At 46.7% G+C, this 21,675-nt stretch overlaps 1 protein-coding gene across 1 annotated transcript in view; it reads left to right on the forward strand.

The window, feature by feature from the left end:
- Positions 1-21,061, forward strand: part of LOC124342375 (protein dachsous-like) — a 47,390-nt gene extending 26,329 nt beyond the window's left edge. Inside the window, exons 6-13 of the mRNA XM_046795351.1 lie at positions 10,595-10,873; positions 11,273-11,496; positions 13,296-15,031; positions 15,120-15,975; positions 16,043-16,328; positions 16,396-16,695; positions 16,785-17,085; positions 17,159-21,061. Of these exons, the coding sequence (XP_046651307.1) occupies positions 10,595-10,873; positions 11,273-11,496; positions 13,296-15,031; positions 15,120-15,975; positions 16,043-16,328; positions 16,396-16,695; positions 16,785-17,085; positions 17,159-19,937 (6,761 nt within the window). The 3' untranslated portion in view covers positions 19,938-21,061. The remainder of the gene's footprint in view (positions 1-10,594; positions 10,874-11,272; positions 11,497-13,295; positions 15,032-15,119; positions 15,976-16,042; positions 16,329-16,395; positions 16,696-16,784; positions 17,086-17,158) is intronic.
- Positions 21,062-21,675: the final 614 nt, after the last annotated feature.

The following is a 21,675-nucleotide window of genomic DNA, read 5'->3' on the forward strand; positions in this document are numbered from 1 at the left end:
GAAATCACACAAGGGTTTAAATACTATCGTTCGGCGGGATTGAAAAAGAGAGAGAGAGAACAATCGGCGGCCGTTGAGTCCGTTGTTACAAGGATCGCCAGACTGGCGGCTCTTGCTTGCAGCTGTCGTCGCCGTCTACTATTTGACATTACACATCTTTTGATTTGATTTTATTTTATTAGATTTTTTTTTAATTTTCTGAACGTGACCTTCTCACTATTCATTGTTCTTGGGGGGGCCGGATTTTCGGCGGAAGGTCGTCGATCGGTTTGTCGTGTTTCATTTCATTAGCGACGGCTAACGCGCGCCATTCCGGCGAGGCTTGGAACGAGTATAGGCTGCGGTAGTCACACCTTCCTCTTCCTCGACGACTACCTTATAAGGCCTTATAAGGTCTCGATTGTTCTCGTCTGGCTTCGATATTGACGAAAATACACACACACACATCCGCAACAAACACAAAAGTTACCAACGGACTTTTTCAGAAGTTTGGTTGTTTTGTTTCGGGGGGAAAAAATAACAAGGAAAGAGAGAATTTAAAAACATAAATAAACCGGGGAAACTATACATACGAGAAAACCATGGGACAAAATCGAGACAGAAAAAAAACAGAAGAAAAGGGAAGAGACGGCGAAGAGAAAAAATAACACACTAGTTTTATACCTGTGTGGCCAATCGCTATCGGAATCCGTTGATGCCTGATAACGCAATCCATTAGAGAAGAATAGGGAGGGAGAGAGAGAGAGAGAGGGGAGGAGCAAAAGACGACCGAAGGAATGGGAAGAAGAGACGGACAAGTTTTTCTTCGGTAGTTGGGAGTCTGAGAGTTTTCTCGTTTTTCTGATGGCTTGCCGATGAGGACCGGTGGGGACCCGTTCCAGAAAGATGGAGATAATGAAAGGGAGAAAAAACCGCATAAATAAATACCAACCCTGAAATCTTATTAGTATTTTTTTTATTTTATTTTATTTTTTTGGCCACAAGAGAAAATCATGTAACAAAGTGGAAATAGACGTTAATCAGGAAGCGACAACATGCGTCCCGAATGGAACACGTATCGCAGTTGGAGAGACTATAGACAATCCTATTATATGCTTGTTCTTGAGTTTTGCGGTTTGAAAGAGAAAAAAAAAAAGCCGATTGGAACTCGATTCTAACCGACAGGTCCTCCATATCTTTTTTGGCTGTCAAATTCTCCCGCTTCTACTAGTTTGTCTCAGCTGCTGCATGTGACTTTGGCCCAACCCTGCTGCAATCTTCTTCTTCTTCTTTTTTTCCTTCTGTCTTTCCTTATTTGTTTGGCTGAGCTTCTTTTTCTTTTTCTTCTTCCCCTTGAAACTTATATCATGTCCGACTTTGTGTATTCCTTTTGCTGACTGAACTCTTTTCCTTACTCGTCGATAGTTATCAGATTCCGGACGTCATTTGTGTGTGCGCGCCCCTAAGTCTTGGACGGGAAAACGAAACAGATTTTCCACAGTATTTTTCTTCTTTTCTTTTTCTTTTTCTTTTTCGAAATTCCCGAAAAGGGGGGGGGAAAGAAGTTAGGAGGGAGAGAGGAGCAGAGAATTTCTTTTTTTTTTTTTTGGTACGGATAACAGGTGGGAAACTGTCAGGTCGCGTGGTTTCCGTCATCAAGGTTGCGGATGGGTTGGTGATATCCAGAAGTGCACTTAGAGAGAGCCAATCGTTTTCGGCTCTGAGGCGGTCGTTAGTCAACGTCAACTCCGAGCTTGATAATGATAAAACTGGACCAAAGACTGTTGCTCGGCCAGCGCTTTTTGTCTCTGTGTCCACGTGCGTGTCTCTCTTCTCTCTCTGTGTGGGAGGGAAGCTCAGCTAGCAGGAGGAATGAACAAACCACACTCGAGAGAATCAGAGAGAGAAAGAGAGTTCAGCTTGGAATTTCCAAGAGAGAGAGAGAAAGATAAAAAAGAGATCTTGCATTCAGTACATGTATAATATGAATTTTAAATTCATGGGCTCCTTGGGATGTTGGACAAACGACTCGCTCCTACAGACTCAACTGGCGGAACTCGAATCCACTCTCGGTCGGCAACCAGCGGCGACCGAATCTTTTCGGCTCCGAACGATATTTATAAGAACGACAATGTTCTTCGGATTTCGTAAATTCAATCATATCTACCAATTTCTTTTTTGGCTGTACTTTGTGTTGGTTTAGTTTTTCCAGCTTTTTTTTGTTGTTTCCATTTTGAAACTTAGATATACACGTGTCCTGATGGTTTTCGATTCTTAATCTCGACAAAAAAAAAAGGAGAAAATCGACTCGAGGGGTGGATAAATAATAAGAAAAACACTTGGGGAACGTGCGCGATCACTCTGTCTTGATTGAAACGTCTAAATCAATCATCAATCAAGCATGGTTTACTCGGCATCCGACAGTCTGTCCCGTCCCAAACCCGACTCTCTTTTTCCTAGGCTGATAAAGAGAGAGAGAGAGTTGCTGCAGCAGCAGCAGCAGCAGCTCAGCTGAACAGCCAGAGAAATAGAAATAGAAAAGGGCTAGCTCGCTAGCTAGCTAGAAAAGAGCCACTGTGGTACGCAAGTGAGCTGTGAGTTGTTTCCCATTGATCATACATTTATTATTTGTGGATGAAAGGAATAGAAGCCCACCTTTTCATTCATGATGAAGCCAGGGCTCTGAAAAGTCCACCAGATCGTCTCCTATCTCGCATCTTCCTGCGGGACTCGTAAATTCAAATGATGACGGCAGCTTCGCAGTGAATTGCCTGGGCTTTATTTTTTTTTTTTCCAGACTTCTCTGCCAGTCTCGATCTTCTTTTTTTGAATCCTCCGTTCTTTATTCGCTTTTAATGGCGCTCCGAGTTGGGCAACGTAACCCCGTCGCGAACCTCCTCTCTTATGGACTAGGGTCTATTATGCGTAGCGGACGAAGTGAAAGAGTCAAACACATCTGGACGCAGGTTTTCTCATCGTCGGTTCAAGCCAAAAACCTTGTCAATGGAAAGAAGAAAAAAAGAAATTTTCTTAATGTAAATGAATGCGAAACTTAGTTGGTCCGTTCCGGAGTCCGAAAAAAACAAAATGATCAAAGCCTAGAACCAAAAACCGAAAGTCAGCGAACCCCTGAAGGAATATATCTTTCCCCTTGGTTCCGATACCCGGATGTGTGTTGGGGATCCTTCGGATCGAGTAGGCGGGACTTTCTAGCGTTATAGTGTTGCGCCTTGATACGAGTCGAGGCTTTTGCCCGCATCTCTCTACTCTCTCTACTTGCAGGAGAAAAAAAAAAGATAATATACTGTGTATATATATGTATATAACTGTTGTGTGTGTGTGTGTGTGTGTGTGGGTGTCAGGGAAAAGTGTTAAGTCATAGGGAAAATTACGCCTTGTCAACTCTTTTTATGTGCCGAAGCCGCTGCGGCTCAACCGACCCCATCCGCTAACGGCTAAAACCCCCGATGGTCCCTCAGTCTGTCCGTTTTTTTTTTCTTCAGGGCGGCTTTTAATTCTCTCTGCTGCTGCTGCTGCCCTTCGCAGCGGCTTTCACTGTGAATCGAAGCAAGAGTCACTTGGTTCTGAAAATCAGGTCCAAGATTTTATTTTTCGTCAGGCCTGCACTATTCTTTTTTTAGTTCTGTTCGATTCCGTGTTTCTTTTTATTTTTTTTACTTAAGATTTGGTTTCGTGGTTCACGGTCAACGTGTAATCAAGATAGTAGCCGATTTTGGTAGGGAAAAAAGAAAAGAGAAAAGCCTTTTTTATTATTTTTCGTTGTAGAGTTCTAGAATGTCCAGCTCAGCGTGTCGAAAGCTGGGACTTGCCTGAGATGAGCTCAGTCCGCTCTCAGTTGCGACTCTGGGTTCCTGTTGCTCATCGATATTCATCTCTCTCTTTTTTATTTTGGGAGGGTGATTAAAAGGTGAAAAGGAGAGAGTGAGAGTCATCTTATCGGATCGTGAATGAGAATCGAGTAGAAAAAGAGACTCGGATAGTGGACGATCCATTCGGTTGAATCTCCGTTTTCATAGCGAACTTACAGTACCACTAGGGATTGCGTGAGAGTCTTTTTCTTTCTGAAAGACACATGAGCACTAAGAAAATAAAAAACAAAGAGACGAAAAAACGAAAAATGAATAAACAAGAAACAGAATATGATAAAAAGAAAGAAGAATATAACAACGGGAAAAGCTTGCGCAAAGAGTAGAGGTTGGTTTGCTGGTTTCGCTCGTTTCAATATCAAGTTTTTCTTGTCTGATTTGGCTTGTTTGTATTTCCTCCGTTTTCTTCACGTTTTTTTTTCTCTCTCTCTCTCTTTTTCGTTAGTTGTTTTTTGTAGGAAATGTGTCTTGTTTTTGTTTCTTTCTCTCTGCTCCGACAGTTTTTTTTTTCGTGCGGTCGTGAAGCGCGTTCATCCTATTATCTTTCAGTTTTACGGATTTTTTCCCCTTGAGCCCGGCGTTATACATTCACTAGGGACCGGTGTACACGCGTGCGCAGAGCGTCCGTCAAAACGAAACCATCCAAGTAATTATAGCAGCGAAATTAAATGAGAAAAGTGGTGCTGCTGCTGCCGGGCAAAGAAAGGTGTTGTGTGGTTCTCTCTCTCTCTACGAGTTTTCTCATTCTTCCCGCTCCTCTTTTTTCTTCTTCTTCTTCTTCTTCCCCCTGCTGCTGCTGATGTCAACACGAAAATGCACACTCACGACGCGTTAACTCAACGCAGAGGGGGAAGAAGAAGAAAAAAAAATTATTTTCTTTTTTTTTTTTTCGTCCGGTGTTGGGCATTGTCGGCGAAAGAATTCGAACTGTGATTATGACTTTTCTCTCTCCTAACTCTCCCGTCTTTTTCTTTTTTTTCGTCTTACCAGCGTGTGAGGGAGTGAACAGGAGAGAAACACAAAGAATGAGAGAGAGAAAAAAAGAAAGAACTAAAGAAGTCACATGCCACTCACAACAAGGAGAAGTGAGAAACTTTCCAAATGAGTTAGAAGATGAAAATGGAAATGTTGTAGCGATAGGCAAGTCTAAGAGAGAGAGAGAGCTGCTGCCGGAGAGCATGATAGGAGAAACACACAAAGAAGAAGTTAAGAAAAAAAAAAAAAAGATATATAGGAATAAAAAAATAAAATAAATTTTAAAAAATAAGAAGCGAAAAAAAAAAATAAATGAAAATAAAAATGAAAAAAACAAGAAGAAAAAAAAGGGGCAATGGAATCTCGGGTGAGAATGACAAGCGGCCGCGAAACACCTCGCTGCGTCCCGACACGTTCCCGTTTATCCGATTGGAGTGGTCTTGTCGCATCGTGTCTGCTTCACGGAGAGAGAAGGAGGCCAAATCAAAAAAAAAAAGAGAGAGAAAGAAGAAAAAAAAAATAAGGGACAGATATAAAATAAGAAAAGGCAATGACGAGACAAGGTCTCATCGTTTTCTTCTTTCTTTGTGTCGCACGTCTTTTGTGCGCGGGCACCGAAGTCGTTTTTTTCTTTCTTTTTTCTTCCTCCCGTCAAGAATAAAATAGATTTATTTCGGTCTTTTTTTCCTTCTCTATTATAACTTCTATACGGTTTCCCCCCCCCCCCCCTTGAAAAAAAAACAAACAAACAAAACAAACCAGTATGTCTAATAATAATTACGAGACTTTTTATGACTTGTCGTTTCTTCCGGTAGCACAGCACCCCTTATCCGCAGGGATTGGCATGATATGATCTCCCCGCTTGTGTTTTATCAAATCAAATCCCGTGTAGAAATTTATATTTAGCAAAGGCGAAGGGATCAGGTTCGATTTATCTACCCCGGCTGGTCGGTTTTTTTACCACCGGTGTCGATAGCGCCAGAGCCTGAACAAATTTTCGGTGCCGTGCCGGGAGGTCAAAGGGGTCGTCCTATATGTGTAGGATAGGAACCATAGAGTCGACGAGGAACTCTTTTGAGCATCTTTTCTGTTTCTATTCTCTTATACCTCGGCTCTTGTTGTTGGCTCTGTTGTTGGCGTAGTTGTACAATAAGAGAGAGGATAAAGAATGTCGAAACGTAACGGAGAAATGAATCGCGTCATCTTGGCGGCGGCGGTGGATAAGACGTTTAGTGTGTGCATGTGTGTGTGTGTGTGTGTGTGTGGGGCGGCACAAGAGGTTTCAATAGCTCGACGAAGAGAGGCAAGGTCAAAGTCGAAAAATGTTCATCCTCTTACTATATTCTTCGACTTTTTCTTCTCCTTCGTGTGTTGTGCGTTTCCCTTTGTCGTTTTCTTCGCTCTTTTCTTCCATTCTCTTTCTATTTATTTGGGTCCTCCTTCCTTACACCCCACCCCTACAGTATATACATATACTATATATATTTTGATCAAAGAAAAATTGGTTTTGTTTTCGAAGGAGGTAGGAATAGCAGGTAAAAAAGGAGAGAGAGAGGGTCAGGTTGAAAAAAGAAAGAGGGGAGCCCAGCAAAAGGGGCCCCCTTAACAACCGGAGAGAGAGAGAGAGAGGCCATCAACTTCATCACCCCTACAGCCTCGTCAATATCGCTGTGCCGGTGTGCCCGCTTGCTCTGTTGCCTGTTTGGATGTTCATAGAATGCTGTCGATGCCATCCACTCTTTTTTCTTCTTCTTCTTCTTCTTTTCTCCGGGGTTTTTCTTCTTCTTCTTCTTCTATCTGGATGGACTCTCCCTCTGGCTGCTGCTGCTGCTGCCTCTCCGACCCAACCCCCTTGCCTTCGGTGCATTAATCAATTCCACCCTCAATCTTCCTTCACTGTCTTTTCTCTTCTTCTTCTTCTTCCTTCTTTTCCATTTTCCTATCCACTTGTGCTTTTCGAAAGAAAAATTCTATTCCAACGAAAAATTTTCCTTTTTTTTTGTTGTTGTTGTTGTTGTTTCCTCCTTTCCTTAGTGTAGCATGAAAAAGCCATTAATTTAAGAGCGTTTAAGCCTCCTCTCGCTTTGATCGCGCCCGTCCTCTCTTTAGGTCGAATCTTGTTCTTGTGGACTAGTCAACTCTTAGGGTCCCAGCAGCAGGTCACAGCCGATGACTTGGGCATAGCAAAGCATAGCGCAGGACTCGGGCCGGCGCGTATAGTGAATAGGGTAAAAGATTTGAAAAATGTCAAATTTGTGATTGTTACTTAGGCGAGGGATTTTCAATCGTCCATTTGGAGAAGAAGAAAAAAAAAACAAATCCCAAACTTTAAAATAGTGAACTTGGCTTTTCCGGTAGTAAGATTTAGACGAAACGGGTGGAGGGGGGAATAAAAAAAAAAAAAAAAAAGAAAAATATGAAAATACCTTGAATAAATCATCCGGGAAACAAATCAAAAGACATACTAAATTTTAAAAAAAGGAATCCAAAACGGAAGAAAGCGAAACAAATGTAAAGAGTTCGACTAAGCTACGAGAAAAAACGAGGAGAGACTCGATAATATTTAAAATAAAAAACCAAAAAGCGTTAGCGAGAAAGACACGGGGCTCACGCAGGACAGGTTATATACTCTAGTGGTAACGAAGGGAAGGTGGTAAAGAAGAAGAAGAAACAAAGGTAAAGAAAAAAAAAACAAAGAAGAAGAAGAACAGGAGAAGAAGAAGAGAACGCGGCGCCATTGTGCCATCCTTTCGGGTTTTTTAGGAAAGGAATGCATGTTAGTTAAGAGAGTGTGCGTATCAGCCCCGAATGGGAAAATAGAATTATGCAGCGAGAAGCTGTGGAATAGACGAGCCCCAGGTCTCTCTCTCTCTCTTATTCCTCTTCTTCTTTTCCTTCTTCTTCTTCTTCTTCTTCCTCTTCTTCTTCGCCCTTCCTTTTCATCGTCCGTTTCATCTTCGGAGCGTGTCCTGTCTCTCTGCGCTGACTCTACACAGACGCGATCTAACGGGATTTATCTGCCCGGCTCAACGTTCAAACACTGTACGTGCTGTACGTATCTAGTCCCGATGGACAAGAGAATATAAAAGAACAAGAAGAAGTTAAAAACGAAAAAAAAGGGAAGGAAAAGAAAGAAAAAAAAAAGCGCTTATATCAAAGGAATGCACACCTCTCTTTTCTCTCCCGCTCACCGGCTCTGTCAAGGTGTGGTGCTCACGTCAAGAAGAGGCCGCAGGTTTGCCCAGTCGACAACCAACAACCCGAGGAATAAAAACAAAAGAAAAACCAGGCGATACATACAACGAAAAAAATAAAATAAAATAACAAATCAAAATATGGAGAGTACAGTAAAAAATAAAACATCAGCGGCCTTTTTTTTCCCCTATACAACTAACTGGTAGACGGACAATGAAAGAGCTTATCCGGATGACGTTCGAAATAATCGAGAATCGGTTAAAATGGAAAACGTCTAAAGAGAAACCAGACGTACGTTAACAAATAAATCGAACAGAAAAAAGTGCCGGGATAAACGACACGATTAAAATATTTCCCGTCTCCGTCCGGTCGGCGTTTGACGTGATTGTTAGACGCGGGCGACTGGATGAGATGCCATAGTTGGATATCAAGCGTGAACCTTAGCTGCATTGTGCGAATCCGTGTCTCATTCGTGCGGTTCAATTGTCGCATTGTGGCATTTTGTAGCCGTTTCGCACTTTCGTGTTGTTTTTTATTTGTGGTTTGAGTTTTGTTTCTTTGTTTTCGTTTCTCCTTTCATTCTTTCCACATTTTCTTTGGTTGTGTCCGGTTCATTTTCTCACCTGTGTGTGCCGTGTCACATTTCAAAAAGATAAAAAAGAAAAAGATGAGACAACTGCCAGGCGAAAAATGCCGCCCATCATTTACATGTCCCCCCACCACAAAAAAGAAGAAGAAGAAGAAGAAGAAACCCACAAAAGAATTTGATGGCGGGTGACTCCAATCAAAAAAGACGGAACAGGAATCAATGCGCGGTCCTTTTGAATTGAACATGACATTTATCAAAGGTGGGGGGGGGGGGGCTGTGTGTTCCAGGGGTCTTTACCGAACTAGTTGCTCGGGCGGCAGCGCCTCCTCATTGGTGTCTACTCGCTATCAAACGCGCAAGAGTGTCAAGTGAGATTTAAAAATAAAAAAACGGATGCACTGGAGAAAGGAGGGGGGAGAGAGAAAGGCGGAATAGTAGAAGAAGAAAATCTAACAAGAAAAGAGGCATGAGCCCAGTAGAAAGGGATGAAAAGGTTTTGCCCGCTTGTCGGCGACTCTTGAAGACGATATGTCGTGTGATATTTCTTGTTTTCTCTCTCTCTCGCCGCTCTTTTTCGGAGGACCACGTCAGGTTCTCTTTTTGGGTCTATGGCGAAATGAAAAGCCAACACAAGCAAAAACACACATTTACGTTTAGGTAAAGGAAAGAAAAAAAGCGATAGGCTATATATTTTTTTCTCGTGTTCTTTCTATCTTGTTTGCCCTCGGTCGACCCCCCACTTCATATAGTTTTTAACTGTTTGCTGCGGAGTTAAAAAGGGAACTAACACACACGAAAAAAAGATAGACTACTACCACTAGTACGAGTCGAAAACAAAAAAAAATACCCCCCTCCTTGCTGGAGGTGTCGTTTTTATGGCTCTCAAAATGTTGATGCTGTCGCCCGTTTGTCCGACACACACCGAACTTGCACGTCTTGCGGACGCTTCCAGGTCTTTTGCCGGTCGTTGTATGTATATAACCTCCATCCCCCACCCCCCTTTTTTTTCTCTCGATTTCTACCTCATTGAAGCCGAGAGGTTAATAATGCTTGTCAAAACGACGAATTCTCTGGACGCAAACAAACCATCATGGAAAAAGCACGGCACGAAACTTGACGGCTGCAGCAGAACAATAACGGCGTGGAAAAGAAAAACAAAAAACAATAAAAATGAATTGAGAGAGAGATGAAAGAAACGAAACAGAACGAAATAACCTTCGGTATATGAGAGTGGGCACAGAGGTGTCATGTTCTCGAGCAAGTGTTCTTTCACGCTCATGGCATTTCTGGCCTTCCATTGTTTCTTTATTTTTAGTCACCTTCTTCTTGCGCTCTCGGTTGTTCTTCTTCTTCTTCTTCTCCGGTTCTTCTTTTTTTTTCGTTTTGTTTTTGTTTTATGCTTTTTTTCTTCTTCTTTTTCTTAACCCGAAAAAAGAGAAAAGAAAAAGAAAAAAAAAAGAAAAGAAACTATCATAAAAACATGAAGTTTCGATGTTATTTTTACGACTACTTCCCACCGTTGGATAGCTCTAGCGCGCATTCACCACTGACTTGTTGGTGCAGCCGTCTATACAGTTATACACGATTGAGCGCGCGCAGAAGGGTTGGAGAAGACGTGAATAAATAACCTCCTCGCTAAGATGATTCAGACGATTACGTTTTCTGGTTTTCCATTCTTTCTTTTTTTTTCTTCTTCTTCTTCGTCGAGTTTTGGGCTGTGACTCTTCCAAGTCGAAAGCCAAAGGGAGTGAGAAATCAACCGGACGAATGAGAGAAAGAAAGAAAGAAAAATAAGTTCGAGATTTCAAATTCCAACAAACTTGATTTCAACTTGTATATATAATTCGCCTCAATGTTTCCTCCTCCAACGGTTACATCACAAATGATTTTTTTTAATTATTTTCAAAAGAGAATTAATTGATAATTGTATGTGTCATTTAATAATCCTTTTTTTTTCTTTTTTTAACAGGTGAAATTTTCACGAAGAATCCGCTGGATCGTGAGGCCAAAGCTGTTCACGAACTGCAAATCGAGGTGAAAGACCAAGGAAATCCGCCGCGAAGTGCCAAAGCCATCGTCCGAGTGATGGTCACTGACGTCAACGACAACACGCCGGTCATCGTCGAGCCGGAAGAGACGGTGTTGAGCGTTCGCGAAGAACTTCCTGCCGGCACGGAAGTGGTGCGCATCCGGGCCGTCGATACGGACGAAGGCAACAACGCCTCCATCACTTATTCGTTCGTCATTGGTGAGTTTTGTCTTTTACACTTTTTAAATTTGGCTTTGGGTTTTAAATTTGTTGGAAGAAATCGCATTGCATAACTTCAAAAAGAAAATCACGACTATTTTGAGGTTGATTGCAACAGCCAACACGCAATGAAGCAACCAAACCTCAAAAATAGAATTAAAACAAAAGTAAGGGTTGGAGGCGCTGAAGCAATTGTTTGTTACCGTATTGGTCACGATGATGATACGGTTGGCGATGTGGTGGAGAGCGCGCAAAGTGGACAAAAGAGCGTTCGGGAGAGAAAAAAACAAAAACAAAAGAAAAATGTTGAAGAGCTTCCAAAAGTCCAAGCGACGACGCCTTGCGGTTCACGTCGAGAGAGCGATACGGTTCTAATGAGGATTGATCCATTTGGCTTAGGTGACGACACTGACGGATTGGAGGCCTTCACTATTGACGAGTCGACGGGAACTATCCGGACCAAAGTCACGTTGGATCACGAGGAACGCGCCTTCTATCGGCTGGCGGTTTCAGTCAAAGATCACGGCCGCCCGCCCAAGGAAACCGTTCGCCAACTCCAGATCGAGGTGTTGGATCTGAACGATAACAGACCGACCTTTTCCACGTCGTCGTTCGCTTTCAAGGTTAGTCACGTCACTCGCGCCGGACATGATGGATTTTCTCTCTCTCTCTCTCTCCTCTCACGCTCCTTTTGGTTTCTCTCTTCTTCTTCTTCTTCTTCTTCATCGTGTGCTCTTCCTCGTTTCTTCTCTTAAGCTCATTGTCTTACAGTATCTCTTCTTCGCCTCTCGCTATCTCTATTCCCCTCTCTGTCTCTCTCTCACTCTTTTTTTTTTGTTTTTTTTTCTTTTTCGTGCTCGTTTATTTTCGAGTTGAGATTCCTCTTCTTCTTCTTCTCCTCTCGGTTCATCGTCTCGTCCATTTATAAATTAGGAAGTTTCCCATCAATATTAATTGTCTGTCGAGCCTTTTCGACCTCCTCCTCCCCCCACTCAAAGTGGGATGGAGAATTAAAGAAGAAGAAGAAGGTCTCGAAATATTTGTCACGAGTCTCGAACCTTTTTTTTTATTTTCTCCCCCCTTTAAATATGCATTTATATAAGTCTTCCAGTAAAACAAAAACCGAAAACCAAAAAAAAAAAAAAAGCGAAACAATTTTAACATTTCTCGGACATTGTCTCGGGGATATATATTTTCTTAAACTCTCACGAGGGAGGAGGCGAAGGGTGGTGGTGGTGGTGGTGGTGGTCGGTGTGGCTGCGTGATGCCTTTATCATGTCGACATTTCTCGTTTGTTGGCCGCATCGCTTTTTTTCTTCTTCTTCTTTTTAACAATTGCGAGTTTGTGTTTGTTGTGTGTGTGTTTTCTTCTTCTTCTTTTTTAATTTTTTAGCGTTATCGTTAGCGTTATCCTTCGTGTTTTGTTTCCTTTTCGATTTTGTGGTCATCAAGTGATCGCGTGAGTGCGTGCGCACGCATTGAAAAAGGGTGGGGTGGGGTTGAGGGATGGAATGAATCAAATCAAATGAAGTCTATTTAATTTTGGGGTGTCTACTTCTTCCTCCTAACCTTCCTTTCAAAAAGAAAAAAAAAAAACCTTAAAAAATATATATAAACTAAATAGTTCATTAAAGCGAGTTTAAGAAAATGAAAAAACCAAAAAACCCCAAAGAAAAAAAAAACGATTTTTGATACGTCCCTAATCCGTGCCCTTGTTCAATTTCTTTGACTCGCTCGTTGTCTATACGATGGCGAGAACCGGTTGCTTCGGGAATGATGAAAGATGTTAAGAGAAGCCAAACAAGTTGAATAGAGTGACGAGAATGAACCCCACAATCGGAATGGGCAGAATGACAAAAGTTATTCTTTTTGTTTTAATATACACCACCTGTTGCCCTGGAACCTTTTTTAAAAAAACCAAAAAACCAAAACCAAAAATTCTAATCGGAGGCTATATAATCCGGCGGAATGCGGAGTTGGTCCGTTCAAGCGCGAACGTTATGGATTATTATTGCCGTCTGCCGTGTGGGAGAAGGGCTCGAAATAATAACGAATCAAAAAAAAAAAAGAAGAGATGGGGGAGATTGTGTCGGAGACTGTCAGTCGGCTTGTTACTATTGTGAGCCATTGAAAGTTCCAGTGACAGACGTGCGAGTGACGGCAAACGGCGGTGGCCACCCTTACGCCGTTGGCATGGCCATCACCATTGTTTCTTTCCCCTGCATCCTTCAGCATTCATATTCTCCCGCGTCAATCTTTCACTTGCTTTTTCTTAGTTTTTTTAATAGAATACCTTGTCTTTTGAAATGTGAAACTGTTGACCTTAGATTAGATCGTGTTACATTACTGGGAGTTGGTTTGGCGTACGAAACAAATTCCCTCCATTTCATCGTCGTTCTTTTGTGTTGAATTGTGAATGCAGGTGGTGGAAGGCGTGCCGATCGGACAGGAGATCGGAACGGTGATCGCCGAAGATCGAGAAGCGGGCGAGAACGAGCGGGTGACGTACACGTTGCTCAGCGGCAACGCCTACGGCTCGTTTGATATCAACAAGACGACGGGCGCCCTGTTCGTGGCCAGGGAGATCGACCGGGAGGCGGTGGCCCAGTACACGCTCCAAGTGAAAGCCGTCGACAGCAGCGTCACCCATCCGCAGAGCAACATCATCAACATCAAGATCGACGTGGTGGATGTCAACGACTGCGCTCCCAGCTTCAACGCCGACCCGGTCGTCTTCTCCGTCTCGGAGAACGCGGCCGTCGGGACGGCCGTCTGGAACTTTAGCGCCGTCGATCCGGACGACGGATCCAACGGGGCCATCCAGTACACGTTGACCCACCAGTGGCCGGTTGGAGCCTTCAAAATCAACGCCAACTCGGGCATCTTGACGCTCATCAACCCGCTGGATCACGAACAGCATCCGGAATTCATGGTGGTCGTGACGGCGTCCGATCAGCCGGAGAACGAAGCCGACCGGCTGACTTCGTCCGTGACGGCCCGCATCCTCGTCGAGGACTTTAACGACAACGCTCCTGTCTTTGTGTCGCGGACGCGCGTCGACATCATGGAGGACGAGCCGGTCGGCTATCCGCTCCTGCACGTCATCGCCGTGGACCGCGACGCCCGCGACAACGGCCGCGTCTCCTACTCGATCGTTTCCGGCAACGAAGATGGCGCTTTCTCGTTAGATGTCGCCAGCGGCGTTCTGGCCGTCACCCGACCCCTCGATCGCGAGTCGCAGAACCGCTACGCCCTCAACGTCACGGCCACCGACCATGGGAGACCGGCCAGGGCCAGCTGGCAATTGGTGCACATCCACGTGGAGGATATCAATGACAATCCGCCGCGTTTCGTCCGCCCGCTTTACGAGGCGGCCGTGGGGGAAAATTCTCCGGCCGGTACCTTCGTCGTCAAGGTGTCGGCCACCGACAAGGACGTCGGCACCAACGGCAACCTGACGTACGCCATCCCGGAAGGAATCGCCGATGGCATGTTCAGTGTGGACCCGACGACCGGCGCCGTGACAACCACCGGACCGCTGGATCGTGAACGCAAATCCTCCTACATCGTGACGATTTACGTGCGTGACGGCTCATTTCCGGCTCAGTACGACGCCACCAGCGTCGTGGTGGACGTCCTCGACGTCAACGATCACGCCCCTCAGTTCGGCGAGTCGTGCTACCCTTTGCGCGTGCCGGAAAACAGCGACTTGTCCGTCATCCACACGGTGGTGGCCACCGACGCCGATTCAGGAGTCAACGGCGAGATCACCTACAGCATTACGGGTGGCAACGTCGGCAACAAGTTCAGCATCGATTTGCACACGGGCCAGCTGTCGAGCCGGCCGCTGGATCGCGAGCTCAAGGATAGGTACTACCTGATCATCGCGGCCCAGGACCGAGGCGTCCCGTCGCCCCGCCAGGGATTCTGCAACATCACCGTCAGCGTCGACGACGAAAACGACAGCGACCCGCGGTTCACCCAAAATCGCTACACGGCCACCCTGGCCGAGAACGTCCAACCGGACACGATCGTCATGACCGTACAGGCCACCGACGCCGATCGCGGCCACAACGCCAAAATTACCTACTCGCTGAGCAACGAGACCCAGTGGCTCTTCAAAATCGACAACGAAACGGGCGTCCTCACCACCACCGGGTAAGATTAATATAAGCGGGAAATTCAAAAATTCCTATTGTTCTCTTTTTTATTATAATGTTTTTTTGTCATTTTTCAATTATGACAGTCACTTTGATCGTGAGAGACGGGGCAGCTACACTTTCGAGGTCCGAGCCACGGACGGTGGACGTTACGACGCCCGCTCTGAAAAGGCGCAGATCCACATCACCATAACTGACGTCAACGATAACAAGCCGGTTTTCGTCAAATACCCGTTCGCCGCCGACGTCCCGGCTTTCACTCAGCCAAACCAGCAACTCCTTCAAATTGTGGCCGAAGATAAGGACGAAGGCCCTGGCGGCGAGGTCGTCTACAGCCTGATCAATCAGCCGTCCAACTCGAAATTCCGCATTCATCCGAGCACGGGTGTCGTGACGGCCACCAATTCCCTGACGATGGAATCGGGCCGCCTCTTCCACCTGGAGGTCCTGGCCACGGACAAAGGCTCGCCGTCGCTCAGCTCCACGGGATTGATTGAGATCCGCGTCGGGATGGGCGAGGCCGGATCGAGTGACGTCCCGTCTCAGGTGGCACTCCGCTTTCAGAACACCACCTATCATGTCCAACTGGGCGAGAACGCTCCCGTCGGCAAAGATGTCATCCAGGTGTCGGCCGTGCGGTCGGACGGGCGTCGCCAAAGGGTCACCTACAGTTTTGGCAGCGGCAACGAGGAGAACACCTTCGAAATCAACTCCAACAACGGGCTGATCCGCGTCCGCGACCAGAAACGGCTCGACTTTGAGAGCGCACCTCATCTGCGGCTGATCGTCGTGGCTCAGGCCGAAGGAGCCTCGCCCCTTTACGGCTACGCCACCGTTTGGGTCGACCTGCTCGATCAGAACGACAACGCTCCGCGGTTCACGCAGGACAGCTACACCTCCGCCGTTTGGGAAGGCAACAATAAAGGAACATTCGTCATGCAGGTACGTCATTTGTCTTGTGTCCGTTTGAGTGTCAAGTTCATTGATTTTAATCACATTTTCGTCGTAGGTGTCAGCGACTGATGGAGATATGGGCGCCAATGCGAACATCATCTACCACATTGTGGACGGCAACCATGACAACGCGTTCGTCATAGAGCCGCCATTCTCTGGCATCGTCAAGACCAACATAGTTCTTGATCGTGAAATTCGTGATTTCTATCGACTGACTATCATAGCCACTGACGAAGGATCGCCTCAACTGACGGGCACTTGCACCCTGCGCATCAACATTGTCGATGTCAACGACAATCAGCCCACTTTTCCACCACACAGCGTCGTCAGCGTCAGCGAAGGTAAATTTCATTATTATTTTTACGATTGCGAATATTATTTTAAAACGAATTTTTGATGGAAACGCAGGATCCGAAGTGGGAACGGTCATCACGACCATTACGGCCAACGACGTCGATACCAACCCGACATTGACGTACGATTTCGCCGACGGCGGCAATCCCGATCGGATGTTTAGCATCGACCGTTTCAGCGGGAAGATCACGCTGGCCCAGCCGTTGGATCACGAACGCCAACAACAGTACACCCTGCGTGTCCAGGCTTCCGATATGGCGCACATTACCGAAACGTCGATCACGGTCAACGTACTCGACGAGAATGATAACGCGCCCGTGTTTAGTGTCCAAAACTACCACGCATCACTGCCAGGTAAAAGTCGCTCGACTATTATAATTCATTCATTTCTCTTTATTTATCACGCAAACTCATTCTCGTGAATTTGATTTGCGGTTTCGCAGAATTGACCGAACCCGGTTACGCCGTATTGAGCATCAACGCCACAGACGCCGACAAGGGAGAAAACGCCCGCGTTCGCTACAGTCTGGCCATCTCGCCGACTGACGCCTTCTACATCAGCGAGGAGACGGGCGTTATCTACACCAACCAAACGCTCACCTTCAACCCACGCCAGCCGGTTTTGCAGTTGGTTGTCAAAGCTCAAGACAGGGGCCGACCATCCTTGTCCAGCGTCGTGGCTGTTCGCATCCAGATAGCCGACGTCAACAACAATGCTCCGAAATTTTCGCAAGATGTTTACACGTAAGCGATCATTGAATTTCCCCGAATTTTGACGTTTTGGTTAATTAAAATTTGATTTCTTCGTATTTTCCAGGGCCCATATTAGTGAAGATGCAACACGTGGCACCATCGTTCTGCACGTCTCGGCCGCCGACAGTGACGAAACTCGAGACAACCACAACATCGACTACTCGATCGAAAATGGCAACATCAACTCGACGTTCCAGATAACGAGCGACACGGGCGAAATCCTTTTGGTCAAGACGGTGGATCGCGAGGAGATTTCCGTTTTCAACCTCAAAGTGTTGGCGATGGACCGCGGGTCGCCGGCTCGCAACTCGACGGCCGACGTGGTCATCCACGTCGACGATGTCAACGACAATCCGCCCGTTTTCAATCAGACGCTGTACGAAGTCAAAGTGTCGGAGGCGCAGGCCATCGGAACGGCTCTGCTGCGCGTTGCCGCTACCGACCGCGACCACGACGAGAATGCCCGTCTCAGTTACGACATCACGTCCGGCAACGACAAAGGCTGTTTCGAGGTGGACCCGTCCACCGGCGTCATCTCTCTCAAGAAACCGCTCGACTTTGAAATGTCCGGCGAGCACCGATTCATCGTGCGCGCCAGCGACGGCCACAGCACTCAACCCTTGTCGGCCATTGCCACCATCGCCGTCAAAGTCGAAGATGAGAACGACAACGGGCCAGCATTCCCGGTCGGCTCCTACCTGGAGTTTGTCGCCGAGAATGCGCCTGCGGGAACAGTCGTGTTCACGGCTCACGCCAACGACATGGATCGCGGACCTTATGGCAAGCTCAAATACAGCATTGCCGGAGGCGAAGGCAAGGATCACTTCAATATCGATCCCACCACCGGAACCATCGTCACCCAGTCCGTGTTTGACTACGAGGCCAAGAACCGCTATTACCTGTCGATTCAAGCCAGCGACGTTGGTGGTCAAACGGCCTCTGTCAATGTCCAGATTGACGTCGAAAGCCGCGATGAGTTCGCTCCGGAATTCACCGAATCCTCCTATCGATTCTCGGTTCCGTCGGACGCTGATGTGGGCTACGCCATCGGTAAAGTCTTGGCCACCGACCGGGACAAGGGCACCGACGGCCGCGTTGTCTACCACTTGCGCAATCAGCACCCGCATTTCAAAATCAACAAGATGAACGGAGTTATCAGCGTGAGGAAGCGACTGGACGATCGGGGACCTATCGGTCGTCGTCGTCGTCGAAGTAGCCACAGTCGCCGTTCGGCCGCCATGATGCCCGTAGCGTCTGCCTTGACTGGAAATTCCATCAGTTTGGTCGTGGTGGCTTCGTCTGGCCGTCCGGGATCGCTGAGCAACATGAGCGTCGTCGAAATTGTGGTGGAAGGCGCAGCCAACGGAACCAGACTGGCCAGCGCTGATCAGAGCGTCGGCGGATTAGCCGATTGGGCTATGGGACTCTTGATCGCTCTCATCTTCCTGGTTCTCGGCTTCGTAGCGGCACTGGTCTTCCTGCACATGCGCCATCGCAAACAACCCGCCCTCGGTGGAGCTGTGGCCGGCGGCGGAACCTCCAAGGCGCCCATGTCGGTTGGATCGGCTCCCGATCCGTTTGACTCGGCTTCACAATTTGACACGCTGGCATTTCCTCCTCAGTACAACGAGATTCCTAATTACGAACACGCTGAGCGACGGCATCATGTCAACACCTCCGAGATGTCAGAGCAAAGCCACTCGGCATCCAGCGGACGGGGATCGGCGGAAGAAGGTGAACCCGAAGCTGAAGAAGACGAAGAAATTCGAATGATCAACGAAGGACCTCTGCGCCACCAGCAACAGCAAGCCAAGTTACAGCGCCTGGGTTTGCCCGTCAACGTGCCCGATTCCGGTATCCATGGTGACGACGACAACCTCTCGGACGTCTCCGTCCACAACACGCAAGAGTATTTGGCCAGATTGGGCATTGATCCTTCACGAACGGATCCAGGGCTCAACTGTGTGGGTGTCGGCGTCGTCGGCGTCGGCTCTGACGGATCGCACGTCTCGCATGGCTCACACTCGCACAGTCACGTCGGTCATCCTGGTCACCATCACGGAGTCAGCGTCGGTCATTCGAGTAATCACGGCGGCCACAGTATGGCCGGCATGCACCTGTTTGACGACGACGAAGGGACGGGCGACGGCGACGGCATGGATCTCTCCAACTTGATCTACGCCAAGTTGAACGACGTCAGCGGAGAAGTCGATCCGGAAACGGTGCTGGATGGCACCTGCAACTTTGGTTTCGGTGACAGCAGCCAACCGTCGATGACGGGTTCCCTTAGCTCAATCGTACACAGCGAGGAGGAGCTAACGGGCAGCTACAACTGGGACTATCTACTCGACTGGGGACCTCAATACCAGCCGCTGGCTCACGTTTTCGGTGAGATTGCCCGTCTAAAAGACGACTCGGCGCCCAACAGCTACGGCACCAGCACGCCCAACAAGAAGCCGCTGAACGCGCAGGTTAAGACGCTTCCGCCGCCGCTCATCACCAATGTGGCGCCACGATCCATCGCGCCTGTGGCCCTCAACACCCTGTTGCCCGTCGTCCGCGGGTCCGGTCAGCTAGCTCCTATGCCATCTCTTCCGCGCTCGCCCATCAACCACGAGAGCACTTTTACCACGCCGGCCATGTCACCGAGTTTCTCTCCCAGCTTGTCACCACTAGCCAATCGCTCGCCGTCCATCTCGCCGTTGGTTCCACCTGGTGTCATGACTGGCCCCAAACCGATGAACCATCCGTCTCACCATCCGTCGCACACCCAGCGCCCTCCTCGGTCGACGGCCATCATGACCGGCGCTTCTTCGGGATCTGAAACGGAACTGCGGTTGTAAAAAAGAAAAGAAAAAAATAGGTCAAAATAGAGCAGGATCCTAATTCAATACTACCCCTCTCGCGATGGCCAAAATGTGTTAAGCTCTTCGCTTTCAATCTCCAAATTAAATTATTGCAAGATGTCTCCATTCACACGGCGAGAGAGAGAGCGAACTAGCCAAGTGCCAATTCCCTCGCCCCCCGTCTGTCCTTTTCCAACGCGACCGTGTTTTTGTGTGTTTGTGTGCGCATGTCATTTGTTTTGATTTTTTTTTTCTGTATCCATATCGCTCCTGTTTATCCTCGATTTAAAAAAAAAATTATCGCGACAAGTTGGGGATGCGTTCAGATGTACGTACGTGTCCAAAACAAAACAAAAAAGAAACAAATTATGAAATGGCAAGCTCATTTGCCTGGCGCATCCCCGACTGTCGATGTGTTGTGTTGTTTCTATGTTTTCAATATCCCAATTTGTGAATTGTTTGTTTGCTCTGTCGTCTCCTTCGACGACATTTGTTTCCAAATCGTCCGCTGTATTCCAAGAATTTGTTCTCCATTTCCGGCGGGATATTTTTTTAGTGTGGAGAGAGGGGAGGACGAGAGGGATCGTTTGCCGTATTCATTGCTAAATGGTGCCATGTTGCTCAAGGTTTGATCGATTCCAGCCCAACGTTCATTCAAATCGTCGCCGTCGACTCGCAAAGCTCGCGTTCTCTTGTGTACAGGAACTCAAAAGACAGCGTCGGTCGTGATCCTACCATGTGGTTCGACGGCCGTCCGGATCGACCATCGTCGGGTTGTCTTCTCCCTCACATTCGTTCTTCGCTGTGGTTATTGTTACCGTTGGACGAGCGCTAATGCAACGATAGCCACCTGGAACAACAGGAGTCATCCGTACTTTCTGCGCGGGATGCGAAGGGATTATAACTGCAGCAGCCCGTAGTCGATTGTAAATAGGTTGTGTCAACCCACCCCCAAGCGTCGATCGCCTTTTCATTTGTATTGTCTCTCAATCGACTGTATAGAATGTTACCGTGGTTTGTGTTGTTTGTTTTTTTTGTAACATAAAACTGTTTGTCCTGTTTGTTCTTACTATTGTGTGTGTGGTGTGTAGGAAATGAAATACACGCTTTTAATTATGTAATGAAGACATAACGAGTCTGTCTTTTCATTTTACATTCTGCGGGTAGGAGAAAATACGCCATCTAGAAGGGGTATAGTAAAATCGTTGTTCAATTGCTCCGCATTTTTCTGCATACCTGCGATAGCAAGGTACCCGAAGGGCTGTTTGTGATTTTTGTTTCGTTTTAAAAATACAATAGCATGTGACGTTCAATAACTCGAGACTCTGCTAGACATTGCTACTCTTATGGAGAACGAATCAGTGATCTGTACTTTATCCGCTTTATTTTTTTTTATTTTGAGAGGAAAAATTATTAGACAGTTAAGTTGCATAAATGTTAAGAAATTATAAAGGGACCAATGTCAGAGGGGGCCCTACATGAGACACTTGTCAGCCTCTTATCAAATAAGAATATTAAAGGAATAGCGAGTAAAATTGGTCTAAGACCAACCGAAGAAACGGAAGTCGATCTCATTACTAACAAATCTTTCGAAAATAGTTAAACGAACAATGTCTTCCTCTACCTGCAACATCAACCATTCCTGTACCCTATAACAGAGTTGAGGTTACACGCAGTTTTGCAGACGGGATTAGTATCTCAAGTGAATTCGAAACCAATTCCCTATGTCCTATAG

This window comes from Daphnia pulicaria, chromosome 6 (genome assembly GCF_021234035.1).
Source record: "Daphnia pulicaria isolate SC F1-1A chromosome 6, SC_F0-13Bv2, whole genome shotgun sequence".
NCBI classification, from domain to species: Eukaryota; Metazoa; Arthropoda; class Branchiopoda; order Diplostraca; family Daphniidae; genus Daphnia; species Daphnia pulicaria.